The sequence below is a fragment of the Pteropus vampyrus genome, unplaced genomic scaffold (genome assembly GCF_000151845.1).
Source record: "Pteropus vampyrus isolate Shadow unplaced genomic scaffold, Pvam_2.0 Scaffold1, whole genome shotgun sequence".
Classification (NCBI taxonomy): domain Eukaryota; kingdom Metazoa; phylum Chordata; class Mammalia; order Chiroptera; family Pteropodidae; genus Pteropus; species Pteropus vampyrus.
Window position 1 is genome coordinate 26,381,375 of NW_011888782.1, and position 9,788 is coordinate 26,391,162.

Genomic DNA, 9,788 nt, shown 5'->3' on the forward strand with positions numbered 1-9,788 from the left:
TGCTTCTCCCTTCTCCGCATTATCTGGAAGCCCCAAGAGGGCCAGGCCTGCTAATATTAGGTAGGTGGGAACTGGTAGCACAATCTAATTTGTGCAGGAGCATGGCATGGGAAGCGGCACACAGAGCCCTGGACGGTTAATCAGGAGACCTGGACCCAAGGCCCGGCCCTTCTGCTGACCCGCTGTGTCACCTTGACTAAGTCACTGAACCTCTCTGTGCCTCAGTTCCCTCATCTGTAAACAATAACCCTGGCATCACCTCATAGAACATGACAAGGATTAAATGAGGTAATGGAGAAAAGGCATTTTGTGTGAAACATTGGTCTACAAGGAAAAAGTAATACTGTTAAGAAATATATTATTTAAAGAAAGTTCTCTGCCCTGCTGGTGCATGCCTGGCAAAGGTCAAGGGTGACCACTGTCCTGGTGAGCACTGCTGAGGCCAAGCCCAGCGCCATGATGACCTGGGAGTGGGCGAAAGCAGGGAGCTGCTAGCTGCTGGCACCACCTGAAATACCAGGCGGAAGGCCATACCCCTGGGTCAAGGAAGGTCCCTGCTTGAATGCTCAGAATAGAAGGCTCAAAGCGTGCAGGCAAACAGGTGTTCATGCTGGCTAGTTTTTTTCTGTGCCCCTCTGAGGTTTTTGAACAGACAGGACAATGCTTCTGGGGGCATGGGGAGCGGGGTCTCACAATAAACATAAAACAGTTGGGAAAATTATGGCTACATTAATCTACCTCAACAAGGACCTTAAAATGCCTGTAACCTCCCTCCAAGTGCTCCCCAGGCTCCCTGCAGCAGGTTAGCCTAGCTGTGCAGACAGGGAGGAGCCAGATCAGGTTGCCGCGAAGCTGCCCAGGAGCTGGAAGTGGAGCCGGACGTCTGCTCCCCACAGCGCTGCCTCTGCCACTGAACAAAGAGCATCCTCCCTCAGGCTGGCCTCCAAGGGGGCAGTGTGGACAGATGACTAACCGAGAAATGTGGCTGTAAAGGGCAGGTTCTCGGAAGATGGGCAAAGAAGCGAGTGTGGAGGCAGGTGGTGGAATGGAAAGAGTGTAGATTTTGGAGTCAGAAGGCCTGGAATTGAATCCTGACTTTTTTACCCAGCTGTGTAGCCTTGGGCACATCACGTAGTCTCTCAGAGCCTCCCTTTCCTCACACCTTCCTCTCAGAGTCAGGTTATCAAGCGAGGTGATAGCTGTGAAAAGCCCACAGGTGACTCTTGTAACCCACTTTGTTCCTAAGAGGTAGCGATGAAATTTCTCTGGCATGAAGTTAGACACAGCTGCATCTAGTCTCCCAAATTCTCCAATTCATAAAAGGAAGGAAATTATTACTTATTGGGTTCCAGTCACTGCTAGTGCCTTCCTGTATACTATTTTATTTTATCCTCGCAATTGATTATTTGAAGTAGGTACTGTTATGGTTCCCATTTTCTACTTAAGGATATCGAGATTCAGAAAGTTTAAGTAACTTGCTCCTGATCACAAAGCTGGTAAGTGGAGAAGCTGAGATTCAAATCTAGGTCTACATGACCACAGAGTTTGACTTTGGGCTCCTTATCACACTGCACCAGGCTTTCTAGAACCAGGAAGTTATGAACACAAAGATCTCTCCACCAAGCAGACAAAAGCTCATCAGAAAATCAGTTAGAATTAGCATGGCCATATAATTTATCATCCTAACCAACATACTTTTGTCCTGTACACACAATAAACCCAGGATCCCAGGAGAACAAGCATAATCCGGGAAGTAGAGTCACCCCAGGTAAGATGCAAATAGCATAGGGAAAGATGATGGTTCAGCCAGAAACACGTATTTTATAGATTTTATTTTCTCTCACATTTAATATCTTTTACAATCATTGGCACCTTAGCTTCAATGAAATGCAGTGGTTAGAAGCAACAATGAACAGAGAGAATATGTATGTAAGAGAGAAGGAAAGCAGAGAAGGAGTTTGGTGTTCCTCAGGGATCCTGACCTAGGAGGGCTGCTGGAGTGGGAGACACATAGGATAGATATCAAGGAGCGGGTAAAAAAGTATTCTGGAAGGAGGAAGCCAAAGGAACTCCCAAATACCCTGGAGGGCAGATTTCTGTGTGTATGGTGGTGGGGGGGTCGGGAAGGAATTAAGATCAGTGTATAGACAAGTAAATTCTCCTAAGTCCTCATCCATAATAGAGTAACAGGTTGAACAAGCTCTGAAAGTTCTGGTTCAATCTGAGGCCAGTAGCAGCTGTGCCCCACCCATCCCATGACATCTTTGACTCAGTTCTTTACCTCCCACTTTGGCTACCATGCTGGGCTGGATACAGCCCAAGCCAGAGCCCTGAACTCTACTGGACAACACACTGGCATAGCTGAGCCATTCATTTTTCCCCAAACTCACCACAGTATGGAGCCCTGGAAGTTGTCTGGAGATAGACTCTCACTTCCTTGGGAAGTGGCTCTATCTTGACACCACCTTGTTCCACCATCCCTGGAAGTCAAGAAACAAAGACAACAGAGCCCTGAGCAGGCCATTTCAGGGTCCCATTGCACCCAGCCACATATTGATTAATTCATGCATCCATTCATCCTGCGAACAACTACACTGCATACTCGTTATGTGTCATGCTCTATGATGAGTCCCAGGATACATGCAACTTAGTCTATCAGGAGATAAACACACAAGTAAATAGGCAATACATTCTTCAGCTCATGTGGCCCATTCTTAGGAGATATTTCTAAGAAATTTGAAATTATGTCTTCAACTTGCAAAACAACCTACATGACCGTTGTTTAATGGCATTTGTATTCTATGTGATAGGAACACAGAATATGCTTGACCTGTAGAATAGTGATTGACAAGTTGGGGAAGGGCATTCTGGGCAGAGAGGACAGTTTGGGCAAAGGAACAGAGGGTAAGGATACATGAAATACTCTTGAGAATACAAGTAGTTAGCATCCCTAGGGTGGTCAGTGCCAGGGAAAGTGTAGTGAGGGATGAAACTGGGCACTGTCTGAAGTGGTTGTTACACCAGCCAGTCCGTCATATCTGGGGGTATTGTGACATATGCCCAATCGGTAGGAAGTAATGTTGATCTGCTTTGTCATAAGAAGCTAGCCCTACTTTACCATTTTGTCAAGGTGGTATCCATTTCATTCATGTAAGGCAATGACAAGCTGATGCAACTCTTAGTGGCAGCCAGTGGTGAGAGGTAGAAGAGTGAAGGAGGGGAAGGAACAAGTTACACTTTTCAGAGTTTTTGCTGGAGCCCTTCATCCTGGATAACCCCAGGAGGCTCCCAGCAATGATCTGCACAGGTGAGTCGAGGCCAGGTTCCTCAGCCATCCCCGAGCTCTTCTCCCCACACTGGCCTGGATCATCCAGGAATGTGCCCAAGCCAACCAGCAGTTAGGCACTTCTCCAGCTGCCATGTGGTCACCACAGCCTCACAACTCTGAAGTGGGTCACGTGTGCCACTCTCAGGGAGTCCTCCACAACACCTGATTTAAGGTCTATCAGGAGTTCAAGAATAGCTGGCCCAGCTAGAAAGACCTATATCAAGCATCTAGTCCGCAAGTGGAGGTAGGGGCTCAGGACTGTACCAATGTTTCTAGAGAGTGTCCTAAAGCTGGACTTGCAAGAGAGGTACTATGTGTGCAAAGGGTGTGTGCAGAGCGAGTATGGCATCAGGAAGCAGTATAGAGGGTGAAGGGTGGGACACGAAGGGCCAAGGCCATTTTCCAGGTGAGAAGAGGCCAAATACCTCATCAGTTACATTTTCTCTACCCCAATTCTGTAGATGTCTTGACCACAGGAGATTAGACTTAAAGAAGTGACAACTAGCAGGACTTGAACTTTCTCCAAATTGTCAAAGGAAGCCAAAGAGATAGAAGTTACCGATCCTTGGACAGGAAAGCAGAAAAGGGTTAAAACAATCCAGACAGTGTCCAGCAAGGAAGGCCTTGTAGCTTGTGCAGGGAAAGGCCATCAAAGGACAAGAATTCTCCAGGGCGCTGATGTAGAGGTGCACGGCCCTCATGTGATCACAGATCAGGTAACTGTAGCCTGAATGGGGGTGAAAAATACAACCAAGGTTTTATTTCAAGCCAGATGGAAATTCCCTCAGGCTACTTACTGTAACTCTACTGAATATTCTATTTCAGCAGGCTATAAAAATGTGGAATGTCCCCTGAACCACATTTTAAAAGTATTACTGGACATGATTATTACATTCTTTCTTCTCATTTTCTGGTGGTACTTAAGCTTACTATATGAAGGAAATACTGCTTAATTCGAGACCCATTCTCCATGAATATGCAAACTCTCTTTCAGAAAATGAAAGCATACAGAGTTGGTTACTCTGACCCTATTTCTCAAAATGAATATGTCTGCACATATTACCTTCTTCATCATCACTCACACAAACAATTTTTACAAAAACTTTTTTTTTAACAATCTCATTATATCCAACCCAGCAATGAGACGATCAAGGGAGTCAGCAGTAGTTTGTAGTCAGTCTCTGAAAGACAATGTGCTGAAAAGTTCACTTGGGCCAAAGGACTGATAATGCTGAGTTTGCCAAATGACTCAATTTAAAAAAATTTGGTATTCTTGTTATCATTTTTGTTTAATATTTAAAATTTTATAATAACTCACATTGGTTTAATTGGCTAGAGCTAGGTGAGCCACAACTCCAGGTTTCTGAGGTCTTCAGACTCTCCCCTTCACCTTGGGACTCCCTCACCCCCAACTCTGAAAACAGTAACCACATCTGAGCTATGGATTGATTTTTCTTTCCCCCCAGGGTTGGGACACTCTAGAGTCAAGCTCCTTCCAACTGTGACAGGGAGCTGGGAGACATAAACTAAACTCTTCTCTAGTTATGTTATGAAGAAGAAATAAAATGTGACCAACTAAATGCCACAGAAATTTTCAAAAGCCATTAAAACTAGACTATCCCACCTGATCAAAATTTCTAGAAAACCTATAAATTGTTAAAAGAAGCATGTTTTTGAGAAATCAGTAAATTTGGTGAACTTGATTAGTGGTTATTCAATATAATTGCCCAAAGAATCCTTAAAATGTCAAAAATTTGGTAAAGCAGGAAGATAATAAAAAAGAGAGTAAACAGAAATCAAAATAAAATTCCTGATTTCCATGAAATGCTGATAGGTTGGCTATATTCATAAGAAAGATATAAGAAGCCTAAACAACCCATGATGCATAACTGTTGACAAATTTAATGTTATTTAAAATGATACTAAAAAGAATATAGTCAATAAATATATATATATATATTCAAAAATAACATTTCAGAAAAATATATTTAGAAGAGAAAAAATGTATATTTGTTGAATGTATTTAAGAAGATTATTTTCAAAACAATTTTGAAGAGCTGTTAAATTTAGTAAGTTTGGGGATATGGTCGTGCAGTGAATTGATCCTTTGGCTAGCTAGCTTTGGGCACATCAGTCTACTTCTGCTGCAACTAAGCTCTGCAGAGGATGAAGCTAGTATGGATTATACCATGAACCAGGGCCCAGGAAGAATACAAATTATTGCCTTGAGTGATGTAATATCATGGCAGGGCCTAAGAATTGAGGAAAGCAGTGTATGGATGACGTAGGCTTTCACTTTCAGGCTCCTCTCCCCCAGAATTTCTGGGCTTCGAAGATATCCATTCATAAGGGCTTACTAAGGCATTATGGGATGTAGCAAAGGACACTGGAAGATAAGACATCCTGTGGCCCACACTGGCTGACTCAACAGGAAGGTTGATGGTGAATTCTGGTGTCTGGGGAAGCCAAACACCAACTCTCTCAGGCTTTCTGACCTGCATGAATGAAGGTGGGACAACCAGGTTGGTCTTGGCCTCCGTTGACGAAGTAGTCCACATGTCCGACAGGAATTCGAATACCCAAATCTGAAAGAAGGTAGAATCCCATTACCTTTTTACTGCAGGTGTGTATTTTCCGGGTCGTATAGCGGAGTCCACTGGCAGCCTGAGGTGTGACTTTGGGAGCCCACCTACTATCTATACTGAATGGGTATCCACCTCACTCCCGAGTGCTGTGAGACCACAGAACTAGCCCTTAGTTTTCTAAAGGGGGTTTCCCACTCTGAAAGGAAGCAGAGAAGAATAAATTCATAAGAGGGTGCTCATATTTACCTAATAAAATGAAGAAAAATATCCCTTAACATAACTTTTAATAAATCAGTAAGTGTCATGAGCTTGGTAAATTTCCTTGTGAAATAGTTTCTATTTTACTTCAAGCAATAGTTCAGATATAAGTGTTTGGGGCCACACTTCCATATTCTCCTATATACTTTTGTGTTCTCCTAACTGAGCAGAAATATGACCTGTCTACAAAGAGATGAGTTCAAGAGATTATAGACCCTATTTTATCATTGTGACCATATCTGACCCCTCAGACTGGATCAGATCTAGCTGCCAAAGACATGCTTCTCTCCTTCATGTTATCTATCATTACTGTAAGCAATTTATTGTGTATTATTTGTTTAATGTTATCTATCCAGGGGTTAAGCAATAACCTAGAAGTTATCCTTGAGTCCTCCTCATCACTTGTCTCATAGCTCTATCTCTGAAATATATTTTGAATCTTTCTACTTCTCTCTGTCTCTACTGCCGCCACCCTAGCCCAGGCTGCCACCATCCCTCACCCAGACTCTTACTGCAAACACCCTCTAATGTGCCCCCAGAATCCCCTTGACACCCTGCTGCAGTCCATTCTCTGCAGAGCAACTACAGTAATGTTTTAAGGAAACCTAAATCACCACCTCCCTGTTCTCAGATTATAGGATAAAATTTAAACTGATTTCCCATGGCTGGCCTGGTCCTTTTCCCCTCCTCTGCAACTTCACTCAGGGCCTCACTCACTATACTCTGTCCTGTCCCCACCCACTTTCGTTTTGACTGTCCTCACCACCTAGAATGTTCTTCTCACAGCTCTTCTCAGGGTTAACTCATTCGCATCTGCAAAGCCTCACTTCAAATATCATGTCTTTGGACAGACTTCTTCCTCAATAATCCTACTTGAAGTAGACCCCCTACCCAAGTCACCTTCTATCTCATATCCTTCATTATCATAATCACAATGTGTAATTACCTTTTCTGCTTATTTGTATGCAAGGTCCACATCAGAAGGACCTTTACCTGTCTTTTTTCTGCTATATCCTCAATACCAGCATAGTACCTGGCATACATGAGTGCCTAATAAATATTTATTAAAGGAATCAATTAATGAATGCTTGGCCTATTAGCCAGTAAATTCCATGTGGGCAGGGACCTCATATGATGTTTCATTCACTGCAGTATTCTCAGTCCTACTACATAGCTCAATAAAGATTGATTGCATAAATGGAACATTCTTTTTTCCTTTGGTCACATTAAAAAGAGGTTCCAACTTTGAAGGGCACTGAGAAACCTAGCTCAGGTAAGTAGGGACCTAATAAGTTACCTATTTAACAAATTTAGGGACAGAAGGGGATAATTTTGTTAATTAACATGGTAAGTTAACCTAGGTAAGCACTCAGGCAGAGGCCTGTGGGCTTTTGTTTCCTATCCATGAGATAAAGGTGGGAAAGAGGGTTGAACAAGATGACTGCTTCGGTTTCTTCCGGAATCATGAATCTGAGTCTTGAATGCTAAAAGAAGGCTTCTGATCAAAGGGAATGAGACATGGACATCTCTCATTTGAACTACAAACAATTCTGGTAGGATCAGATGTTACTTCTTCTATCATCCACCATGCTGAGCACAGGGCCTAACACAGACTCATGGGCATTTGATATGCAGTCAAAATGAGAAGGCATGCCCACCCCCTTTCTCAGCCAGAGAGAAGAGCTTAATTTGGTCATAATGGATTTAGAGTCGCGTGTCTTTCCTGTGCCTGTCACTATCGGAGAGGGGAATTCTCATTTTTCACTGGACTGAGGGCTGGGCTCCTCCTCTCAGAGGCCTGGGAATCTTCCCCAGAAATAGAATGCCCCAATCTCCTGTGGCCAGTCATAGTCACCCTGAAAAAGCAGCATGACTTTTACATATGTCAGCAGGTAGCAGTGCCCACTCTGATACTACCTCAGCACAAGGTTTAGGGTTGAATCAGAATGTTAAATCATTTGATCCACATATGAGAAATCTGGTGCTGCTGCTGGCTAAAAATCGAAACATTCATCTGTGGTCAGAAAATGACAATGCTGAAACAGACTTGAAAGATGCCAGGAAAATCCTCATTATGCAGCAGCTCAGAGGGAAAGAGAATCTTCCCGGAGCCACACTAGCCCCCTAGCCCTGCACTGTGTTCATTCCCCCAGCCCAGGAATGTTCCCCAGCTCACTGTCAGTGTCTGTGTGGATAGCTTCCACAAAAAGAGCATCTCCAGCGTCTAGGCGCTCCTCCAGGCTGGCTCTGGTATACTCTGGTCCAGCAGGGTCCAGGCCTGCAAGGACAGACTGATGTCAGGGCATCCTTTCCTCTCAGCCACAGGAATCTTCATGGACACACCACACACCTACCCTGGCAGTCCTTCCAGGTCAGAGTCCCCCAAAACAAGGACCCAAGGGTAGAGAACTAGCTCGAGACCCAGAAACGCCCACTCTATTGTCTCTAACCTCCCAATAACCCACATTTACTGGCTCTAAGATGAGCTTGATAATACCAACCATTCGGTAATGGTTAATATGAATAATATTAATCCTCATATAGTAATAACAATAGCTATAATTTTTTAAGCAAAAGTTTCTATGTGTCAAGCCTTATGCTGGGTCATTTTACACACTATAGTCCTCACAAAAACACTGAAGTAAATATTACTAACCCCATGTCTGAGTTTGGATCCCTTTCCCTCTTCCTCCCTAAAAGCAGACCCTAAGACAAGGATTTAAAATACAAGTAGCTTATTTTGGAGAAGATCACAGAAAACATAGTAAGGAAGTTGGAAAATGAGTTATAGAAGGAAGGGAATTTTTAATGAATGGATCATCACTTTGGGCACGTGGGTCCCATCTCGCTGGAGCTTCTCTGAGGAACTCTGTAAATCATGACTCAGAATTGTTCTGTTGGAGGGTATTTGCCACACAACTTTAGCCCCTTTTTGACTGAGAGTAGCTCTTGAAGCATAAAGCATATAGTATTTTTGCAAGTATTTAGCATACTGATTAAAGGTGATTTCCACAGTGGGCCAAGGAGATATGAGCTATTACAATCCAACTTACTGCTAACCTAAAAATGAAAGGCCTTTCAGAGTAAGAAACAGGTGAATGATCATGTGCCCAGCTAAAATCCAGCACTTCTGGTGCTAAAGAAAAAAGAGGTAATAGATATTAAGGAAATTGTCATGCTCTGCATACTTTCCTTAAAGGATAAGAGAAATATTTTAGAGAGTTCCAGTCAAGTTGGCAGAGTGAGTAAACACTGTGCTTGCCTCCTTTCATAACTATATTAAAATTACAACTAAATGTAGCACAATCAACCTGGAGATCCCTCTGAAGACTACCTGAACAGAACTCCTATAACTAAGGATAGAAAGAAGAGGCCACATCAGTACTGGTAGAAGGGGTAGAGATGTGAAAAAAGCTGGCTGCACATCCATATGTGGCGCTGAAGTATGGAGAAGGATATCTTGCCTGAAGAGATCCTGCCAGAAGAGCCAGGGCTCCAATCCCATGCTGGGGCTTACCAGACCAGGGTTCCAGTGCTGGGAAGGGGATTTACACAAAATCTGGATGTAAAAATCAGCAGGGATTATGCCATCGAGTAAGACTGAAGGCTGACAGAAA

The 9,788-nt window shown here is 43.4% G+C and overlaps 1 protein-coding gene across 2 annotated transcripts in view; it reads right to left on the reverse strand.

The window, feature by feature from the left end:
* PLA1A (phospholipase A1 member A) overlaps nt 1-9,788 on the reverse strand; it is a 37,068-nt gene that overhangs the window by 7,505 nt on the left and 19,775 nt on the right. Inside the window, exons 5-8 of one of the 2 annotated variants that reach the window (XM_011374704.2) lie at nt 8,348-8,449; nt 5,824-5,913; nt 3,888-4,055; nt 2,391-2,480 (exon numbers count right to left, since the gene is read on the reverse strand). In XM_011374704.2, coding sequence (XP_011373006.1) covers nt 2,391-2,480; nt 3,888-4,055; nt 5,824-5,913; nt 8,348-8,449 — 450 coding nt within the window. The remainder of the gene's footprint in view (nt 1-2,390; nt 2,481-3,887; nt 4,056-5,823; nt 5,914-8,347; nt 8,450-9,788) is intronic. The other variant, XM_023523064.1, reaches the window with a different exon arrangement.